This window comes from Heptranchias perlo, chromosome 14, assembly GCF_035084215.1.
Source record: "Heptranchias perlo isolate sHepPer1 chromosome 14, sHepPer1.hap1, whole genome shotgun sequence".
Classification (NCBI taxonomy): Eukaryota; Metazoa; Chordata; class Chondrichthyes; order Hexanchiformes; family Hexanchidae; genus Heptranchias; species Heptranchias perlo.
Genome location: NC_090338.1, coordinates 54,863,154 through 54,886,079, shown reverse-complemented (window position 1 = coordinate 54,886,079; position 22,926 = coordinate 54,863,154). Strand labels below are relative to the sequence as shown.

Below are 22,926 nucleotides of genomic sequence, written 5' to 3'. Positions count from 1 at the left end.
TTGACAGCGACAGGTAAGAAGATGGTGTGCCGGACAGCCGGGAGCAGCTCGGCATGAAGGAGGCTGCAGATGTCCACGACTACATGTCGAGTGACTCAGCCTCTACGTGCACTGCTGCTCAGATTGTTCCAGGAAACTGAGCCTCGGTCTGTGGACCCTGTGGCGAGGGTAGTGCCCTCTGCGACGCATCTCTCTGCGGTTGCCCTCCCTCCTGCTGTGCAGATGGATGCGTCACAGCACTGCGTTGTGGAGCTCCACGTGTTAGAGGTAGACGGCGTGGCCGTTCGCCCTCAGAGGTCATGACTGCAGCTACGGCGGCCCCCATCTGGGAGATGTACATCTGAGGGGGTCCGCAAGGTAGGTACATGTGTCTGGACACCGGGGTAAGTGTGCAAGTTGGTGAATTTGATTGTTAGGAGGAGGGTGGTGGAGGCCAAACTTTGCCCAAAGTGACAGAGTGGTCTTCCCCCCCCCCCCCGCCCCGCCCCACACACCTGTCAAATGGACCTTTGCAGCTGTCACAGGTTGATGGCTGCAACATGTCCATTTCAACTGGGAGTGTTTCCCCCAGTACAGGAAACAGTCCCAGTTGTTTGCAAAATCCCACCCCATGTAAAATATCTCCTTAATCAGGTCTGTAAATGACCTGAAATACCTAAATAAATACTTCAAGTGGCACCCCGCTGGCTTTAATTGCCTGTGGGAGTCCCACATGCGGGGGCTGCACGCACACGTCAGCGCATCTGTGGGAGACCCAGAAATGGGTGGGTTGGAGCTGGGCTCCCGACCCGTCCCGGGAAGTCCCGATTTTCGGAGCCCCCCCGCCACGAACGCACCCAATAGCGGGTGCTAATATCGAGCCCCTTGTGTAAAATTTCAAACTTTTGTCCTACATTGGAAATTTACAATTATGGAATTGTGGGATAGAGCTCTATCCTTCCACTCTAATGCAACTGGGTATGTGGGATACAATTTCTTTTGAAACATAATTCCCTTATGAACTACAGCAAAAATATTTATGCAAAATACTGCGCTGTGCTAAAAATGGATGTCAAGACCACAATATCGCTTGGTGGGGGGGGCACTCTTGCCATTTTCTTCTAGAGGTCAAGTTTATTATGACTCAATTCGTTTATTGCTTAATTTTCACCCAAATTATAATGCACAATAGATACTACTCTCCAATACCAGTCACTTAACATTAAACATTATATTCACACTGCACAATTTTTATTCTAAAATTGATGCTTGCACACCATTATTTTCTAATTTCTCCCTTACTCTCCTGAAGTTACTGGCTCTTACGGAGGTACAGCCTCATGAGCGCTGACAGCTGTCCAATAACTTAACAAGTGGCCGATCTTCATGTGTGAGCTGAGATAGCAAGTGTCAGCAGACCATCCAACTGTAAAGGGTATTTTAGCTGAGTCTGATCCTGTGCTTAACTAACAGCCACCTGTGTACACTTTCCAGAAGGTTCACTGGATGGCTATGAGCAGTAGGAGATCTAGCTGATTTCTTTTCTCCCCCCCCCCCCCCCCCCAATCCTAGTACGGGGAGGTAAGACTAATCAGATCACCTAACTCTTAGATCAGTACAGCATCATCTAACAAATGTTTAAAAGCCACCTTTCACATGTAAACCATACACCTCAATTTGCATTCCACAGCAGTAACCATCGAGTTACATCAAAACTACAGCACAGAAACAGGCCATTCAGCCCAACTGGTTTATGCCAGTCTTTATGCTCCACACGATCCTCCTCCCTCCCTACTTCAGCTAACCCTATCTGGATACCCTTCTATTCCTTTCTCCCTCATGTGCTTATCTAGCTTCCCCTTAAATGCATCTGTGTTATTTGCCTCAACTACTCGTGGTAGCGAGTTCCACATTCTTACTACTCTTTGAATAAAGAAGTTTCTCCTGAATTCCCCATTGGATTTATTAGCGACAGCTTTATATTTATGACCTCTAATTTTGGACTCCCCACAAGTGGAAACATTTTCTCGACAAATACCCTATCAAACCCTGTTCTCTTAAAGGCCTCTATCAGGGCATCCCTCAGCCTTCTCTTTTCTAGAGAAGAGTCCCAATCTGTTCAGCCTTTCATGATAAGGATATCCTCCCAGTTCTGGTATCATCCTTGTCAATCTTTTTTACATCTTGTCCAATGCCCCTATATCCTTTCTATAAGAGACACCAGAACTGTGCACAATACTCCAAGTGTGATCTAACCAAAGTTCTATACAAGTTTAACATAATTTCTTCATGCTAAACTATGCATGAGTTTTCAATTCTTTAAAAAAAGCTATACAGCTGTTTGCTAATGTACTTTGTAACAATCACATACAAGGAAGAAAGAGATTTTTCCATAAGATCACAAATGTACCTGAGCAATTGGCTGCCAAAGAAAATCTAATAGTGAGAATGAAGAGTTAAATTAGGTGAAATACATTTGTGCTGTTTCATCCTTCTCAATTTCCCTAATAAAACTGAAGATGCCTGCCTGTCTGCCTGGGTATTCTTGCTGGTCTTGACATTTTGAGTGCTCCACGGATTGCTGGCATGCATTCATGAAATATGATTGGTTCACATCATCTCTTCCTCCCCAGCTGACTTAGTGACTCAGCCAAGAACTGAAATTATTATATATATTACAAAGCTAAAGCTTTAGCTGCATCAAGAAAAATGATAACTACCATGTTATAAGGCAGGATCTTTTGGTTTAAAATGTTTTCAGTAAATATCACTAATTATTCAATTCAGTTACATGATCCTGTAGTTAGTGTACATTAAAGGGGAAATAACTCAAAATACTTGAAAACTAAACTGCAGATTAATTCAGGGTATTGTCATTTGCCTTCAGCAATTTAACATTAATATCCAGCAATAAAACAGACCATTTAGTTCACTTAAAAAGAAGCCACTGATCCTACAAACATATTTCTAATTTTAATTTTGTAAAGAACCTCCTGCATCACAGCAACACATCTCTAATATTCCATTACAAATCATTGAATTTATCCACTGTAATAGGTTTAAAAGTTAACTCAGTAAAATCTAGGAGAGACATACCAATTTTAAATGTAAACATACAAGAGATAGAGGCCCTGAAAATCTGCTGGGGTTCTGTTAATTGTATGATTTAGATCAATGAATGTTAATTGTATTCAGGTGGTGGGTATCAATTGGGGACCATCTTGTATCCTTTTTATAGGGGAGCTGGTCTGTGTTTCTTTCATGAATAAAGGCTCGGAAACAAAACTGAAGACCATGCTCATTCTATCCTTCACCACATGGCTATCCAATTATAACATGGTAGTAGAGGATGGTTGCCTAAAGGTGGATGTTGGAAACTACAATTTTTTTTTGGACAAAGAAAAACTTGAAAGCCTAGCAGCCAATGGAAAATGAAAGAAAGCAAGTTTAAATTGTCGAGGTACGATTTCCCTCCGATGTTCTCGGAGTTTGAACTCTATGACCAGTGGAACAACGAGGTTGATATGTGGACACTGGTTGCTACTCTGCCAAAGGGATAACAAGGCATGGCCTTGCCGCTTCCCAAACAAAGTAAAATCAGAAGTAAGGTATTTTCTGAGATGGATGCAGATCTTTTGGAAAATGAAGGTTTTGCCTTTCTAATAAAATTTCTGGATCAAATCTATGAGATGACCTGTTAAGTGCCTATGACACCTGGTCAGCATTTGATAGTCTGTTTTCCGAAATCTGTCATTCAATGGAAGAGTACATTATGGACTTTAACAAATTGTACAAAAGGTTGACAAAGTTCAAATTGGAAATCCCTGGATCGGTACTAGCGTTTAAATTACTAGATTGTGCTAAGGTGTTTCATTTGGACAGGCAACTGGTCCTAACTGGCATCCAGTTCTCGGAAAAGGAGACTCTGTCGGATTATAAGTCTGCTGCCTTAAATTCCTGGGGAAAGTCATTCCCTTCAGCTGTCATGGAACAAACATGAGGCCTTCCGCTGTGACACAAAGAATAGAAGATTCAATGGTTACCAGGTTTCAAAATATTTCAGATACTAAACACAGGCGCCAGACCACGTTTCAAAATTTAAGAGACCAGACTCAGGCGTCAATATGACGAAAGGATTAAACACAGCCAGATTGGTGATGAAGGCAGGTACAACAAATCCAGTTATATCAGAAGACAAAATTGGGACAGTAATAACAGGCAAATGAATTCCAGGAATGCCCAAGGAAAAATCAGACGCTTTAGATGTGACTAAGTATCACTGAGGTGAATTGCCTAGAGCGAAGATGCATGAAGAAAGTAGTTCTGAGGAAGAGGATGAAGATAATTATGAACATGATCAGATTATACTGGTCACAAGGAGTTTTAATCCTGTGATGAATGTATTAGTCACAGATTCCTTAAATTGTTTGGTGCTCGTGCATGTACTTCAACTGTATGTGGGGTGGATTGGTTAAAATGTTATCTTGATTCACTAAGTAGTGGGGAATCAAAGCAAGGTTAAGGAATATAAAAGTTCTAAATGTTTTAGGTTTGGAGATGACAACACCTTGCAGTTACTTGAGTGGTAATTCCATGTAAGCTAGCTGGAGTAAGCCATTTTATAAGTAGTGAGATACCTATGTTTTTGGGTAAACCTTCCATGAAAAAGGCAAAAATTGAAATTTGACACAGAACACAATGAGAATCATTCTTGGGAAATCGGTTTATCTGCAGTTTACCTAGTCAGGGCATTATTGTATCCCCTTAATAAAACCTGTTTTTTATCAGTGTGTTAGACAAGTATTAATGGCATCAGACAATGAGGATGAGGGAGACAAAAACAAATAGTCTTAAAGTTACATAGACAATTTGCCCACTTGTCAACATTTAAAAATCCTGCTAAAAGATGCAGGTGTAGATGATGAGTATACAAGGCTAATAGATGAGATTAGTAAGAACTGTGAAATCTGTATTATAAACAGACACCCCCACATCCTATTGTAAGTATTCCATTCGTACATGACTTTAATGAGGTAGTTGCCATTGGTCTAAAGGTATGGGACAAAGACAAATGTTTTCTTCTTACATTTTATTGACATGGCTGAGATTTAGTATTTCTACACTAATATATAGTAAGGAGGTTATTATTCTAAATAAAACTATGGAAAAATGGATAGGGACTGGATTTGGGACACCAACGTTTTTGACCAATAATTGAGGTGAATTCGCTAACGTGGAGTTCAGAGATGTGTGTGAGAATATGAATATAATTGTCATGAATACAGCAGCTGAGAGCCTTTTAGCAATGGTCTTTGTGAAAGAAATCATGCTGTGATTGATAGCATGGTGCATAAAATTTTGGCTGATCGAACAGAGTGTAAATTGTCAACTTCAATTGTTCATGTCACGCTACACGTAACCCCACCAGCGAAAAAAAGTTATCTGTTTTTAATACAACGGGTCATTCTCTGTCTTTCTCTTCCTTTCGGATGTTTCTCTCTCTCTGTGTCTGTCTTTTGTTCTGGCCGTTTGTGTATTTGGTGGTCCTGTAGGTAACATCACTCTGTCTGAACACTTTGATTGCCTTGACAACGGGCAGTTGGAAAGATTATTTGTAATCACCAGGTATTGTTCTCTGACTGTAAATGCGGCAACCTTCCATGGAATCCGAATCCCACACTCACCTGATGAAGGAGAAAGCCTCCGAAAGCTTGTGATTTTCAAATAAAACAGTTGGACTATAACCTGGTGTTGTAAGATTCCTTACATTCCCCAGCATAGGCAGTTCATGCAAAGAATTCTCTTCAGATGGTTGGAGGATATAGTCCTTACCAACTAGTCTATGGACGCAATCCCAAATTACTTTCTGGTCTTTGTGATAATCCTCCTGCTCTAGAAGGTACTATAATGCGTGCCATTTTTTTCTGAGCATTTAAATGCTATGCATGCAGGGAGACAGGCTTTTATCAAGGCTGAGGCATCAAAAAATTCATACAGCACTAAGGCATTGTATTAGATCATCTGAGTGTTCAATTCAGGATATTTGGTATACTGTAAAAAGAGGGTCATAGGTAATGGGTCATAGGTCATGATGGTAAGACAACAGTTTGATTGCCATGTTGGGAAATTATTAAGGTTCATTCCTCATGATTAATTGGAATTATAAAATCTCAGACTCTGAGCAGTTGATAGAAGTAAACGAGGCAACCTTGTGCCTCAGATGTTCATGATTTTTTGATGAGGTGCCTAAGGAACAGAGTGAGGTAGATCAAGGGCTGGACAGTGGTAATGTCAGTGATCAACACGTGACAGCTATCACATCCATAGAACAATTACCCACAATGGGTACATGGGTGACATGTTCCAGAAGGGACTAATGAATGGAGGGATGCAACAATTTTGGGGCGTGCAAAGCTACTGGTAGGTTTAAATATTGGTTGAATGTTCAGGATGATGGCCATGAAGCGAGGTCCATGGACTGGTAGAATGGGGTAAAAGAATGAAGTGTATGAAAGCGGAGTACAGGTAGTGATAGGGACTCAGAAAATGACCACTAGTTAAGAGATGAAAGAGGGTGATCTTGCAGTAGTAGTCCCTACAGACACAGAAGTTGAAGTAAAAGGACATAGATTGACTAGGTCAGACAATGAAACAAACCACAGAACAGTTACATAACAGAACTAAGAGCAGAAGTCCACATGATTGTGAAAGTTTGTGGCTGCCAATAAAATTGATGGCAAATGAGTAAAAGAAGCAAAACAAGGAGTTAGATAGTTGGAAAGAATTAGGAGTTTATTCTGAGGTATCAGATAAGGGTCAACCAGCTTTGTCACAGATGGGTTTGTACTGAGAAAGTCCTTGCAAATGGGGCTCAAGGCTAAAGCGAGGTTAGTAGCTAGGGGTTTTGAAGAGAAACTAGGTGATAGATGTTTGAGTGGATTTTCCCACTCCTGGAAAAGTAATCTTAAAAATCTTTTTGGCTCTTTCGACAACATTTTCATGGGAGCGTAGGTCAATTGACGTAAAAGCTGTATTTCTGCAGGGCAATACTTCTGAAACTGCCTAAAGAGGCAGCAGATGCAGAAGGAAAACTATGGAAACTAAACATGTGCATCTGTGGCCTGAATGATGCTTCCAGGATATGGTATTTTTCAGTGAGACCTGTTCTGCTGAAAATAGGTGTTCAACTAAAAGTAGATCCCGCAATGTTTTATTGGTACCTTAGCAGAAAACTCTCAGGCATCTTCACGATTTCTTATGGGGTGGTAACGTGGAATTTGAGAAACTAGTCATTAGTAAGATTAGAGTAGAATTTAAAATTGGGAGTCAGGCCTGTAGGGCTTTTAAATATATTGGTTTAAATATTAAGCAGAGCAGGTCTGGTGTAACTTTAAATCAACAGTCCTATTTAGAGTGTTACTCTCAACCCGGTGAATCGTACTAGGTCATCACAGAAAGGTGATGTTATATCTAAGGAGGAGACAGAGCAATTATGAAGCTTGATTGGTCAGTTGAAGTGGTTGTGCACTCAGACTAGACCAGATACTATTTTTGATGTGTTGGAGTTAAGTACTTCAATGAAAACCCATGGTAGAGAATGTTTTAAGGGCAAATAGAACATTACAAAAATTAAATATAGATAAATGGGTACTTAAGTTCCCATGCTTAGGTGACCCAAAGAAAATGAATCTGGTTATCTTTAGCGATGCTTCATTTGTTAATCTTCCTGACTGGTATTCTAGTGCAGCTGCTTTCAAAGTGTTTCTTATGGGTGAGAATGAGAAATATTGTCCCTATAGCTTAGGAAGCTAAGAAAAAAAAAGTTGTTAAAAGTACTCTGGCTGCTGAAACATTGGCTGTTGACACAGTGGATATGGGATTCTTTTTGGAAAATATTTTGAGTGACATCCTGTACAATGGGAGTACTGAAGGTAGTACACCCATTGAATGTTATGTAGACAATCATTCATTGTGGGATAACGTACACTATGAAAAGTGAGTGAGAAAAGATTACAGACTGACCTTTTCTGGCTTGAAACAAATGCTGGAGAGAAAAGAAATCTCAAATTAAATGGGTGGATTCAAGCCATCAATTGTCAGATTGTTTTAGTGAAAGAGGTACATGTGTAAGAAGGAATTATTAGGGTTCCTGGAGAAAGATCGCCTCACAATGTAATGGTGTGAATAGAAAAAGTTGTAAAGGGTATGGAAGTTTTTGATTTTTTTGAAAAAATGTTTGTATTTAATACAATGTTAAATGAGCATTAATTGTATTCAGGTGGTGGGTATCAATTGGGGACCCTCTTGCATGAGAGAGAGAGAGGAAAAAAAAATCAATGAATAAAGGCTTGGAACCAACTAAAGACCAAGCTCTAGTATTCTATCCTTCACCACATGGCTATCCGATTATAACAGGTTCTGCCAGACTCCAACCATTATACTGGCTGAACACACCGGAAAAAGGTAAGGACCTGATTGTGCCAAGTCTCAGCAGCCTCTGGATTTTCTGGCTAGTTTTATTAGGGCTGGAACCTCTTCCCACCCCTTACAAGGAAAATGACACCATGTCCCTGGCTCAGTTTGTCCAAGGGAGTAGGTTACCAGCCTCCAAATGAGCAGTTGGGGGCTCCACCATGTAGGTTCAGACCTTCTCCCTGGTCTAGATCTCTAAAGAACAAAAAAAGATTGGACCCCTCACTCAGGGAGCTGATGGAAGACTATAGGGCCTGGGGTACCTCTGCCCCACCCCAAATTCAGACAGACAAGATTTTCTGACTGCATAGGATCATGGGCATCAGGTATGCACCTACAGTGGCCCATGCAAATGAGGTGCACTCCTGCTGGCCCTGCATAATTCCTGCAGTGTAGAGCGGAAGGTCATCAGCTTACACAATCCCAGCATTACTTTGCTTGGATTTTTGGGGCCACATTTTCTTTACTAATTGCTGAATGGATAGAAGGCGATGGGAAAACACTCAGTGCAGACCACTTACCCCAGATACAATGAGCTCTCCACCCAGGTTTTGGACTTCTGCCTTCACTTTGCTGCAAATGTTCAGCTGGTGGCAGTACAAGGCAATGCGCTGCAGATAGGCCAATAAATCTTGCTTACAGCTGGAATCTGGGCACTGCAAAAAAAAATTCAGTTAATAGTCACACAATTCCTACAAACATTTTCAGTTGTTTCAATTTTTTAAAGAGTAAAACTTTAGGGGGCTATCAATCTCATAGCTCAAACTGAAACTGATCTCAGGCAATGGTATGATGCTACAGTTGGCCTTAGTCTTTGAGAAGGTCAAAGAGTTTAAATCACTTACAGGCAATACCTATTGGAAAGTAGTCATGTGTGGAAGTTGTATGATAATAGGATTAAACTTAGCTGTGGTGCTCCCTCAGCTGCCCCCACCCCATTATAAAACATCGTGCTAGCTCATGAAGAAAAGTCAGCTGTCTGAGGTAACAGAGGACTGTTACATAGGAACACAAGAATTGCTAGTTGAAAAGAGACCAATGTCTATCTAGTTTGACTTCCACTATCCTGGTAGTCACATGATGCAATAATGGAGCTGTTGACTAATCATAGCAATCAATCTCTATCAATTAGTCTACAACAGACCCAGACACGACAAGGAAAACACCAGAGAGAGAACTTTGTGAATAGATCCAAAATCACCTGTTCCTCAAGCATGCTGCACTTAAGTCATGTCTCCAATTACTCGTACTGTATCCTAAATGTTATTCTGGAAAATCTATTAAATTTGTATTTGAATGATTCAATACTAACAACTTCCACTGTCTCCCGAGGGAGCCTGTTCCATAAATTGACCATTTGCTCATCAAAATATTGCTTTGGCAGTTTAGTTTTGAATTTACCTTCAAGTTCAGGCTGTGTCCTCTAGTTCTACTGTTCTGGACAAGGTGAAAGAGCATGTCATGGTCTATATTATCTCGTCACTTTAGAATCCTAAAAACAGCAATATCACCTCTCAACCTTCTCTTTTCTAGAGAGATGTCCAATTTACATAATTGCTCCTCATACGTAAAACAAAATAGATAAGAACATAGTGAAGTATAGCGGTTGAGAAGCTTCTTTGATTTAATAGAAGTTATTTAAATTGGAAAGTATACTGTATCTTTGCCTCTTCTCCTTTAAACACTTCTTTGCTACTCGTTACTGCTTTTATTTTCCCTCAGTTTTTATTTTTAAGCTGCTTTGAAATCTCTACCCCAAAAGTTTAATTTCCTCAGTGTTTCTCAATATTGCCACTATTTTCCCCTGCAGTTTCATTCCCCGTGATCTAAAGCCAAAATTACAGATGGTTGCTACTGACAAAATTCAACTGCGGCCAATCTAAAACAGTGGGCCAAGCACCATCACTTGACCTTCTGAAGATGAGGGTAAGCTTCTTGGACTTTGTGCAGAGGGACCCTGGAAACATGAACAAAGTTCCAAGGTGAAAATAATTGTGACCAGCAAGAGAACTGTGTTTTTGTAGTACGAACTAGCCACAAACATATTAAACCTTATTATGTAATGTGTTATAGATGGCTAATGATAAATTATGATCCTATTTAAATAGGAGTTTGCAGCAAGTACAAACAAAAGGCTGGTTGACTGGAAAGCAGATGGGGAGTGGGTTGAAATGATTGAGATCTAATATTGGCACATGAAAGCCATATTTATATCTGAGCTTTCTTGGCATTAGGCACTTTGGGGTCAATTTTCTTGCGACCCCCTTTCATCGGGGAGGCAGGGTGAGCCGAATGTCCGCCCAAGCAATTTGCATGGTAATGCCTTAATAAAATCTCGAGCTGCTAGTGCTAATTTGGGCGTGGGGGTGGTAAATCTGGTGGCTTCTTCATGGAGCCAAGCTGGCAGTTGTAATTTACAGGAGACTACTTGCTTTTTCCATGTACATAAAAAAGCAACATAACTGTTATAACTACTGCAATTGGGGCATCTATAAATCTGCTTGAACAGCAGACCTAACTTTAAATTAGAATCAACCTCCTGTGATTAGATAACAAGAACAGTATATCTGCATTATCCCAACAAAAACACTGGCAAAATAAATCCACTGAATGAAACTGTTAGGATTTAAAAAAGGGTTCTAAAAAAAACACATTGCAGTTTGTCAGTCAGACATTGATGTTTGCAGCTAACTATATATTTATCAATGGGACTGTGTACATTGTTCAGCCTCCAACACTCCGGATACAGATTCAATGTTGACCAAGTGAAAAGTTTAGAAATGCTTATGTTGCAAGTCTTTGGACCAAATTAAAAACTGGTCCCTCACTGAAACTTTCACAAATACAGAAATAAATGCCAGCAGATACTTGACCCAGACATCTATGGGCCAGTCATCTTATTTTTCACATTGAACCAGGAGTAGCTAACCAACCTTCTGCTTGGTTCCCCCCTTTAGAGGAAGTCTCTACATTAATAACCAAGTGAAACCAAAACAAACAATGCTGAAGCATCAACTGATTTAGTCTGCCATTTTTGTCTTCATGTCTGACGATTAAGCTCATTGTTGAAAAGCCCTCTTGAATGGGAGACAAAGCTGATTGATCAATGCTTCAGGCCTACTGAAACTGCATTAATTAAATGCTTCTCTTGCACGAGTTAGTAGGTTAAACATGCAGTGTTATCTCTTACCAATACAGCTGGACTGAAGCCTGGGACCTTTATAAAAGGAGGAGAAAAGAACTGGAAACACAAGTGCAGGGTACATACACAATGTAGGAAGTTCTTGCGACCAACAGATCAAAAATATTTTAAAAGGACAGTGCATTCTGAAGCCCCTGCCTTCCCCTTCAATTGGGTTTTTAAATTACAAATGAAACTGGGTTACAACAGGAATTTTAATCCTACTTTGGAATAAGCCACTTTAAAAATGAAACATTCCTTATGCTGCCCCTTCTTTCTCCCCCCACCCAATACAAAAAACCCTATGGCTAGATCGACCTCTGCAGCTGGTTTTTTGACTCAATCCTACACAGGATAATACTTGCTCCAATCTATTACTCTATCTTCACAATTTTTATTCCCCATTCACAACTAGTAAAGATAAACAGTTTTGTGTATTAAACACGGTAAGGATTTGTGTTTTTCCATTAATGGGTGGATATATGGCCAAGCTGGGTAATTAAACATGCAGATAATTAGCTAGTTGTTCAAAGCAACTCAGAACTGAATTTTACAAACAATGCAGCTTGAGCGTCTTCCTGAATGCACAAGAATGTGCATGATAAACCTAGACTGGCTAAGTGGGGACAAATATCAAGTAGCTAATGCAAAATTATAGGAAAACCTGTTATCCTTTTTCCATGACATTCACTTCATATTGTACCTAATAATTTTCTACAATAAGATTAATAAAAATACTGTCAGATGAAAGATTACTTGTCAAAGAAAATAACAGATTTTCAAAAAAGTCTAAGTTTTATTTTTAAGATTAAGCATATGACAGACAAAAAGGTACACTGAAATTTCGCAAATTGCATTTTGGCAGAAAGGCACATTCCACCTTATACTGGCCTAATTCTAGGAGGAGTGCTACAGATGGAATATTTTTCTAATTTCATTTAGCAGGCAATTTGATTCTCCTGGTCAACTTCTCCAAATGAATTAAAAATATCAAATTAAAAGTGCCAAACACTGGAAATTGACAGTTTGACCCCATACACAAAACAAGTGAATTTTAGCACCTCAATTATATCAATCCTGAAATGGATTGAGTTGTTAATATTTAATGGCCCAAATTCTTATGTAGCCGTGTTTATTCGGAGTTACGGTCTGGAGGAATTTGCAACTGAAACATCTGCAGATATTACACTGGAGACATATAGTGAGCTTCCGTAACCTTGCACCACGTGGATTACAGAGTACTCCTGCAATGCTGAGTGAAACAAGCAGCAAGAAAGTTCAGACGGTCTGCACCTGTTTACTCTTGAGATTTACAAAATTGCAGTTCTGTTTTTAAATTTTGAATAGTATAAATTACAGCAATTATACACTAGAATTTCTAATTTACTGCAGTTGTATGTTGCTTTCCATTTGCTAAGAGACTCAGAATTGTAGTTAGTGTACTGCTTTCAAAACTGACATCTAGCTGATAAAATCCTATTTAAAATGCTAGTTACATTTTCGTATCCTGTACTAAGCTGTTGCCAGAAGAAATCCTATAAAAGTACCTTACTAAGAAGGTTGTTTCTTACAATCTCGAGGGCAATTAGGGATGGGCAATAAATGCTGGCCTCGTCAGCGACGCCCACATCCCATGAACGAATTTTAAAAAAACACGCTCTATATAAATTAATACTAAACTCAGTTTCATGCAGCAATTACATACCCATGAATATTTTCTACTATCCCATGTCTGGATTTATCCGAGCACTGATTGCAACAAACCATGTGTTACTCAAGACTGAACAAATGAGGAAAAAAAACTATTGATGTGAATACAAAAAAAACAAACTTTGTTGGGTACAGAAGCCCAATTCAAGAGCCCATGATGTTTTAAAAAATAACCTGTACACTTCCAGAGTGTCTATTGACACCACTGTGTATTTACTCAGTAGAGTCTGTTTAAACAGCACACTACAGCAAAAAGTCTAGAGTCTATTTAAAAAAAAGTCTCCACAAACTATAGCAAACAGAACTCATGACCAAACTGCAGCAACATCTCCCAATTAAAGCTGAGTGACTTCTTCAGCAAAATGCAGCGAATGGAGGATAGTTCTTACAAATTATATACGTAAAAACTACAGCAGTGTGGTCTCTGTGTGATTGACGGGGCAATTACCCAATCATCTCCATTCTGGCCAGAAACAGTGGTGTCACTACCTGCAGCCTACACTTCCTATGGCGGTGTTCACAGGTAGTTTGGGGCATGGACAGAGGCTTCGGATGCTCTACTTTGGAGGTCCTGAATAGACAAGCACATCCTGCTAGTTCAGAAAGTGGCTCAAAGCTCATCTCATTCTACTACTGCTCCAGTCTTCCACATCCGCTGCTATTGCTTTAACCTTCTGGTGCTGCAATCTAATTGATGACTGCTGGACTATCTGGAAAGCAAACAGGAAACCTGCAATGATAAATTTTACAAAAAGTCTAAGTAATTTTGTGTGCTGGGGAATGGAGAAGATTTCTACTTTGGGCATCCATCGTCAAATATTTTCAGGTCAAAAATACAGAACTCCAACTATTCCATAACAATTTGCCTTGATCCCGAAGTATATATATCTTGTTGCCTTCAAAAAAAATCATGTACAAAGGACACATGAAACCTTAAGCCCACTCCTACAAATAGAAATGAAACATCTGTAGCAGTGACATTATGGTTTAACTAAGCAATTTGATAATCACCATGTAATATCAACATTAAAATATTCCAATAATAGACATTCCTGGAACCTGAGGGACAAAAGATTTCAGTAGCTGTGGATGGATACAGTAAATCAGCTGTCAGTTACAATTGCAAGATATATTTAAAATTCTATATACAAGCAGAGTGCATCTTACTGCACTGACAGAAGCAAACTAATTAATCAAACATTTATGAAATAGGTGCAGTAGAAAACAGCAATATTACTATTTTTAAACCATGCATCCGGTGACTTTTTTTGTAATGGCAATTTCAGATTATTTGTACATTTTCATAAGGTATATGACCAAATTGAAAGCTGACTTGAGTCACAGAAAAGGACATCAGACCCCAACATTTCAATATCTATGAGACCCCCATCTGCCTGTGGCAGGCAGTCTGCAAGCTCCCAAGGAACCAGGAAGTTAAAATGTTGGGGGTGGGTGAGAATGCAGCAGCTTCTGCCCATACCATTCCCACTGGGCAGGCAGAGTTAAAATTGACCCTTTTATCTTGTTACATGTCCAAAGATCCTTTTCATGCTGATGAAATGGGCCCGTTTTTACAAGCTGCAGCCAAATAGAACACTAGCTTAACAAAATTGTTCAGTTGGGAACAAGCCAAGCAGCGAATTACTGCCATAGCTTCGACTAGGGAAAGAAAAAAATACTTCTGGTGACTGGGAATTTCAAACCCTTTCCCAATGTTTTTGTAGTGTTACTCTGCCTGTAACCTACAGAAACAAAAAGTCATGGATAAGGAGTGGATGTGACACTTTAGTTGAGCATGGAATTGCAGGGTAGAAAAGTTGACAACTGTAGAACTGTTATGAATGCAATGGAATTAATATTTTTAATCACCAAGCACAAAGTCTGTGGTTCAGCCAATGGATACTGGTTATGAGTCATGTTGTGATTGCCAGTACACAAGGTTTGAATCCACTACTGGTGAGAAGCAAGTTATGTCAGCATTGCTGATCAACACGGAAATTGTTGATGCTGTGTGGGAGGATGTTTCTGGCACTGGGATTGCACGCAAGGAATAGACTCGAAGGAGTGGGTCCAGCAAGCAGATGGCGCTGGAGGAACAAGCTCCCTACCAAAGCCATAGCATCCAATTCTGTGTGATTGCTGAGGAAGTGGCTGACAACTAAATCAGATGTGTCAATGGAACTTTTCTCCGCGCTAAATAGACAATTTTGTGGACAAATGTACTGTTGGCAGGAAGCAAAACTACAGAAAATTTTATGAAATGACTAAGCTTTGCATTGCAGCTTGTATACGATCACATTTCCATTATGTACAGTTTAATGGTTGCTCTGAAATTTCATAGTTTTTACTGCATTCTTGTGTTTTGCTGTGCTGTTTTGTTAAAATTGCTTAACAAGCTACTGGATAAAAAGATTTTTTCCAAGCCAAAAAACAATATTAACTAACAGGAGTAGACTGTACTCTGATTCTTACCACAAAAGTGCTTGTATTTAAGGCGCTGCTAGTGAAAGTCAGGTCAGGCTAGGGACAGTAAGCAAGTGACAAAGGAAGCAAAGTTTTAAAAACCTTGATCATTCAACTTTTGAATTTCCTAATTAATAATTAAAAGGCATTTGGCTGCTCAGGAAGCCTTTTGAGAACATGAGCACAAAGCAAGAGCTTTCCCCTCACCTATATAACTTGACGGTAAGTGAAGGGTCATTGTAAGGAAATATCAAACATGGCCTCGGCTGTCAGCAGGGATTAACCTCTGACCAAGACTATTGACATCAACAGCATCAGGTGCAAGTATTGCAGATTTTCAAGTAGGATTGAAAATTTATAGGATTGGATTCATTCAGTATACAAGGCCAAGTAGGCACGCAGTATAATATAGATGAAAACTGTTGATTCTTCATTAGGTAGGCAGCATTAAGCTATCACCTGGGTTTTCTGTATGGTCATGGTGCACTACTCTACACAATGTGTGGTTGTTCAGATTTCATTCTACTGACCACCACTTCCATTGCCAGCTTCCAAAACTAAAATAGTAAACCATCCAAAGCATTGTTTTGTAGCCACAACTTCTATTAGGAGTCAATTGTGTCCAATAATTTTAGCACAGCAACCTGTTAATATTACATTCAATATCAGTGATGAATAGGAACTAGACAATTATTGACATTTGATCTAAAAATTAGTTGAGATGGTGCAAGCAATAGTTAATCTAAAGTTCAAAATAATGTTCAATAATATGGATTCCATTAAAAAAGACATTTTGTACAGGCTGATTGATAGTTTAGAAGTTAGATGGAATTAACAGTTTGTCAGGGTTGGCTAAGCAACAAATCAGTAAAATATCACTGTCTACAGGTATTCAGAGTTTTTTTTAAACTATGTATGATTCAAGCTGAATAACTATAAATGGAAGGCCATATTCACTTGAAATTGTGATAACTATTCATTAATGTGTAAACACTTACAACAGGCTTTAACTCTATGTGTCAGCTTGTTGCAGATATCAATCTTATTAAAACTGTTTAAACAACTGTTTGTGAAGAAATGATTTGTATAATTTGCAAGAACTCCTCAAATTAGCTGTACGATAACCTTTTGAGACTTTTAAAATCTCATTTACTTTTGTATAAAAAGGGTAATTATGATTTTGTATAATGAAGCTTAAATTTCTAGAACAAAATGAGAGATCTTGGCAGTTTAGCACAAATATATAAAGTCTGTCAGACTGCTAATCTTTGACCCCAATTCCACTTTATTGCTATTCTGTGAACTAGAATAGGTCTAGCAGGCTATTTTTATTAACTCGAATATATATCCATAGGTTTGGCTTAGAGCAAGAGTCTACACAACCTGAAGAACAAACCGTGCTAATGTCTTAAAGGCACTATTACATTAGGTGCTTCTGCAGGACAGCGTGACAGTGTTGTTCGTCTGCATTTACATTGCTAAAGCCTAATTCTGATAGCAGAACGGTAGACTAAAATTTATGTGGGTCTATGCTGCCATCAGAATAACCTGTTTAACACAATGATGTGCAACCAGTATCAAAGCACCTTGAATATCAAACCCTACAGCAACGTTAGAGAGAAGTTTTCGCAAATATTTAGCTACAAATACCAATCAGAATACAAGTTTGCCTCTTGTGCTTAATTGCACTCTGCAATTACTGAGAATTGAAGCTGCAGTATCCTACAGTTTGAAATTGAAATACAAAGAAAGTATTATTGTTCTATCCAAAATTTATTCCTTCTCAAAAGCTCCCACGTAATCTAAATGGCTGCTATTATAGAATTTAAGTTGACTTTAATATTGGTGCCGAATCTATGCTGCTCAGACCCTTGTAAAGTCCAAAACAGTTGTTGCAAAATAAGAAAACGTCCTCCATACTACAAGAACACTTTCACAGTAAAATGGAACAGTAACTGCAAGCATCGCAACGTTTGACAGCAAGACAAATGCCTAATCCAAGGCTAATTCATAATTTTAAAAAAATGTATAAACAGCTATTTTTATGCAGTGGATAGTGTGACAGGGTCAGGATAATTCTGACTGTATTTGGGAAAGAATTCAGCATAACCCATGAATTAATCCAAAATCCAATTTTTAAAAAGTATAAAAACCTCCCTTTTAACCCAAGGACTGTTGGAAAAAATGTCTAAAAATGTATTTTTGGTTACTGTATCAAATCCTTAAAGTTCTATTTAAATATTAAGCTAAATATAAAACTTTTAAAAACTCATCCATTATTCACATTGTAGCCTATCAGCTTATAACTGCCTCGTCATTTGTGGAACCTCAACTGCTTCAGGAAGAGTTTTATAGATTATAAATTTTCATTTTTCAAATTTAATCCCAATCAATTTATGTAGTTGGGGAGTAAATTCATTTTCAGAGAACAAACAGGCCAGAATGCGCTTCCTTCTGCATTCCTCGCCCCATCCACCAGTAGTTAACATCTCATTCTCACTTCACTTACCCTATTTAAACAGAAGCAGCCGATTAATACCAGCTTTATACATCAGTCAACATTTCGGAAACATACGTTTGTGCTTTTACCAGTTCATTTCTCGGGCTCAGCACCTCAGATCACAGCTATAGACAAGCCCTCACGTGTCATGACCCGAATATCCAGGTAATTTGTAGTGAGCCCAGGAATCAAAAAAAATTCATTACTGTATTTTGGCTACTGGTTATGTCACATGACCTTCTTGACTTCAGAAGGCGGTAACACAAACACTTCAGTCGACTGTGGCTTAGGTTGTAAACTGCCAAACAGATTAACCAGTAAATGGATAAATGAACAGAAGCATGAAATACATCTGCTGCATTGAACTGCAATGTAAACTGGACTACACAAGGTCCCTGAATATTACATGACAGTTTGCTGCTGAGCATTCACATTGCCCCTCTGATCAGTTCAGATGAACAACTCAATTTAACAAAGGCAGGTGGACACATACTTAAAAAAAAATCACCAGGACAACTGAAATTTAGATGTGTTATATAAATTCAATCAAAACCTCCAAAATGATGAATTTAAACTCAGCATCTATTCCTGGGCTACAGTATCAAAAGCAAGCTGGACCATTGGGAGAGAGAAACTGGACAGAGAAAAAAGGCAATACCACATCACCAGTCAATATTTCAGAAACCACTGTTCTCAAAAAAAAAAGCTACTCACAGATAAATTAAAATATTTCCAAGCTAGCAGTTACATATTGCACCAAAAACATATTTGGACAAAATTACAGTCCTGCTACCGGTACTGTTTACACACTAGTATTTCACATTACGTCTGCAGTAAAGACTCACATGATCAGCAATAGTACGACCAAGTTTATCCATCCTTGATCCGGCTTCAGCAATTTTCTTGGCTGCACTGATTACATCAGATGTATTCTTTAGTGGGCCTTTTCCTCTGCAAAGGAGACCATCAGTGTCAGCTTACTTAACTAAACCAAAATCAAACTGAATTCCCCTACTTGAGTACCACTGCCCAACACCCCTCCCAAATCAGTCAGTTAACCATAACATTTATACAGGTTTTGGGGGGGTGGGGGTGGGGGGGCAGCAAAGGAGCATTAAGAGGGGAAAAACCATTATTCAAAGTCGCAATTGCAACCATGAACAAAGATGGTTGTACTGGGGCATTTTTAAAAAAATGAACATTTATTGCCACTATTCTGAAATTGGGAGGCTGTCAAAGCAGCGGTTCTGACTAAAGCCTCTGCAATAAAAAGTTTTTTTTTTAATGACTAAAGCCTTGGTTAAATGCTTAGATCACAATAAATGAACAAATGTACATAAGTATAAACATTGAATATTCTGGTTAGTATGAAGCAATTTTTAACTACAACATAATTAGCCCTATATTGTGCAATTAAGACAGTGCACTAAATGGGCAGTGGAGAAAGAGGGGGTACCATTCAGAAAAGTGAATTCATTGATAGGAGGAAATACTGTCCACATTGTTACTTCATACAAAAAGACTTATTAAAAATCACCTCACCAAGAAGAAATTTACCCATACTTGGTTATCTAAAAACCACCTCATGAACAGTCAGGGTGGGCCTTCAGCTAAAAGGGTAACAACATCTGGAACAAATCACTGATGCTGGTGGGAAAACAACATTCCTTCTGATTGAGTAGTAATGCCTGTTTACTGAACTGCAGGATGGAAGAAATGGACCTGGATACATCATTTGACAATCTCAGTGTACAGCATTAACTCCAAAAAGTATTCCTTTCAAGGACACCTATTCCCAAATGAAGCCATGTCTAAAATTTTCATTAAATCATCAATGGGACCGTGAGCTGGTAGAAAGTTTTTTTAAAAAAAAGACTTCATTATGCCTGCAACACTCCCTGTGAGTAACCAATTTAACTTCTATGTTATTATACTGATGAGTGTTTTACATTAATGGGTTTAAATGCACAGCTTAAACACTATTTATGGGGACATTAATTTCTCCAAATTGTTTAAAAGATGCATGTTATATTTACCCATTTGCAATTAAAAAAGCAAAAATTGAGCTATTCAAGTGTATCACATGAAGAAATTTTGCAGTGTGGTTACAAAAGAAATGGAACAGTAACTGACTGTTGTCATTTCTTATCTAGTTCCAAATGAAATAAAGTATCAGTTTTACAAAGGCAAATACAAAATTTGTACTCATCATTCTGGCAGTAGAAAATGTCTAATTTCATCAGAATGAGTGGTTTCAAAGAAGCAAAGGATGATCCAATAGTCTAGAAGTTTTCAGATTCTCAAAATCTGGAGTGCTGCTGGCTATCATTTTGGATACTTACCCAATGGCACTGATCATAATTCAGGTTTTAAAAATCGGTCAAAGATCTCAAGTTACTAAGAGGATATAAAAACTAAGAAGCTGTTTTGAACTCACCATACTCTGGAATATAATACAATTTTCACATAATAATGCTTGTGTCAACTTATAGGTTTACTAATGTTGAACTGCAGCATTAGCCAAATACATCACTGATCTCAGTTACGATTAAGGACTGAACTGCACACCTGGTGAAGTCTGTCATCTCCATCATAATCATACACATCTGCTTAGCTAGGACAATGATATCATTTCCACTGTCATCCCATTTAGAAACTTCAGCATCCAGTTTGATCTTCTCTTCCTCAAAGCTGGCTACCTGCTCAGCAATCTTTGCTTTTTGTTCCTGTGGAAGCTGAGCCATAATGGCCTGAAAAACACAGACAGACATTCAGCTAGATCAGATCCAAAAGTAAATGGTAAATGGCTGCCCAAATGTTGCAAGAAATGACTGCTTTAAACTTTTGCTTGACAAAAAAAAAAATTGAAGTTTAAAACAATTATTCAATGACCCTAATGAATTTTATTCTTCAATATTAACATTCCAATTGCCACAGAAGCCCTATGAATTGCTTTAGTATTTTAAACCCTGAAGCAATAAAAAGAAATCTTCTTACTGAAGGCTGGTAAGGGTTACAAGGAGCACACTTAATCTAATTCCCAATGGAAGAGAACATAGCATTGAACTGCCCCACATTTCACACTAATTGGTACCAATTTGGCAAACTCACTTTAGCAGACCATTAGGAAGGAGTTTGTGAATAGAAGCGTCACACTGATGTAACAGGGTTGCTTTTGAGGTTGGGGTCTAGGTACAGTGTTAAGGCAGCATAGATTGAACAATACCTTTCAAACAACACATTCCATACCTGACCCAAGAATTTTTAAGCTGTCCAATAGAGGAATAGTGGGAAAATATTCACTTCTCCAGCACACTGGTCCATCCTTTTGAGCATACCATTCAGTAAAGTTTAAATTACTACTAGATAATAACTAACTACTTTATGTTCATATCTACTCCCCATTCACCAGCTACCTAGTGTTTTTCTAAAAGTATGGTCAGTTTTAGCTTATTTTATTTAACAACCTTCCCTCCTCATCTATCATTAGCAAAAGGCAACTTATAAAGACCTTTTAGTACTAAATTTTTGAACTGTTTTCAACATACAAATTTAACACCTTCTATGCAATCCCTACAACACTTTTGAAGAATCATCATGCTTGCCCTGCTCACAATCAAAGAGTTACTCAAAATTATTCTTGAATTTAAAAAAAACACAATAGGAAACAATGAGTTAGAAATCTTCACTTGATAAATCCAGGATACACATTGGACATCAGTTTAATACTTAAGACATAAAGCAATACACATCCATTCAATATTTCATTTGCATAATCTATTCTGTTGCTGGGACTGGCTGCTTTTCTATATTCCACTCATGCCCCATTTACAGCAGCAAATGAAAGTTGAATGAATGCATTGTTTGGCTCCCATTTACCACTGTAAATGGTTCAATTTTGCACAACCCAACAGTTTCCAAAAGTTTACAATGCCAGCTGCTGCCAGCCAGAATGGTTAATGCTTCCCTGCGCTGGCAGTGTGATGGTTTCACTCACAATTTCTGTCCATAGTGCTTCACCATTAATAAACAAACTGAATTACAATTTTAAGATTTAAAAAATTGTACACAGGTGTTGTGTACACCACTCCATATGTTGCGTGTACACTTCATATATATGCAGCATACCTGCATGTGCAGTTTTTTGCTGCCTTCTACGATTTCCACTAATGAGTAATATGCTGCTAGCTTCTATGAAGGATATAGGCAGAAGCTGAAAGTGTTAAGGTTTTATCCATTTAGGCTGGTATAAGTCAGCGCAATAAATAATGGAGTTTTAGCAGCAAGAAAACCACAAATGAACAGAACCACTTTTCAAAGCAGCTCTGTACCACTACATTAGTCTCTAAAACTGCTTAAGCCAATGTCTTGATGTTTTACAGTACTCCCCTCATTTGGATAAGATACCTCAATCCCGAGTTCAGAAACGCAGCACTTATGATATTTTCATTTCCCATAGACTTCAAAACAGCCATTTTCCAATAGTGGTAGATAATGCCAAAAATCAGAGCAGCTGAGCACGGTGGACTTGTCCACTGGGAACTGTACTAAAACTGCCCAAACTCATTCTTTGGATCCTAACAGCTGTCACTGACATTCCATCTGCCTTGGCTGCATTTAA

At 38.6% G+C, this 22,926-nt stretch overlaps 1 protein-coding gene across 4 annotated transcripts in view; it reads right to left on the bottom strand.

The window, feature by feature from the left end:
* The window catches only part of ctnna1 (catenin (cadherin-associated protein), alpha 1), a 146,710-nt gene that overhangs the window by 3,142 nt on the left and 120,642 nt on the right, over positions 1–22,926 (bottom strand). For all 4 annotated transcript variants that reach the window (XM_067996449.1, XM_067996448.1, XM_067996447.1 and 1 more), the window contains 3 exons: positions 20,874–21,055; positions 19,151–19,256; positions 8,973–9,107 (listed from right to left, as the gene is read on the bottom strand). In XM_067996449.1, coding sequence (XP_067852550.1) covers positions 8,973–9,107; positions 19,151–19,256; positions 20,874–21,055 — 423 coding nt within the window. The remainder of the gene's footprint in view (positions 1–8,972; positions 9,108–19,150; positions 19,257–20,873; positions 21,056–22,926) is intronic.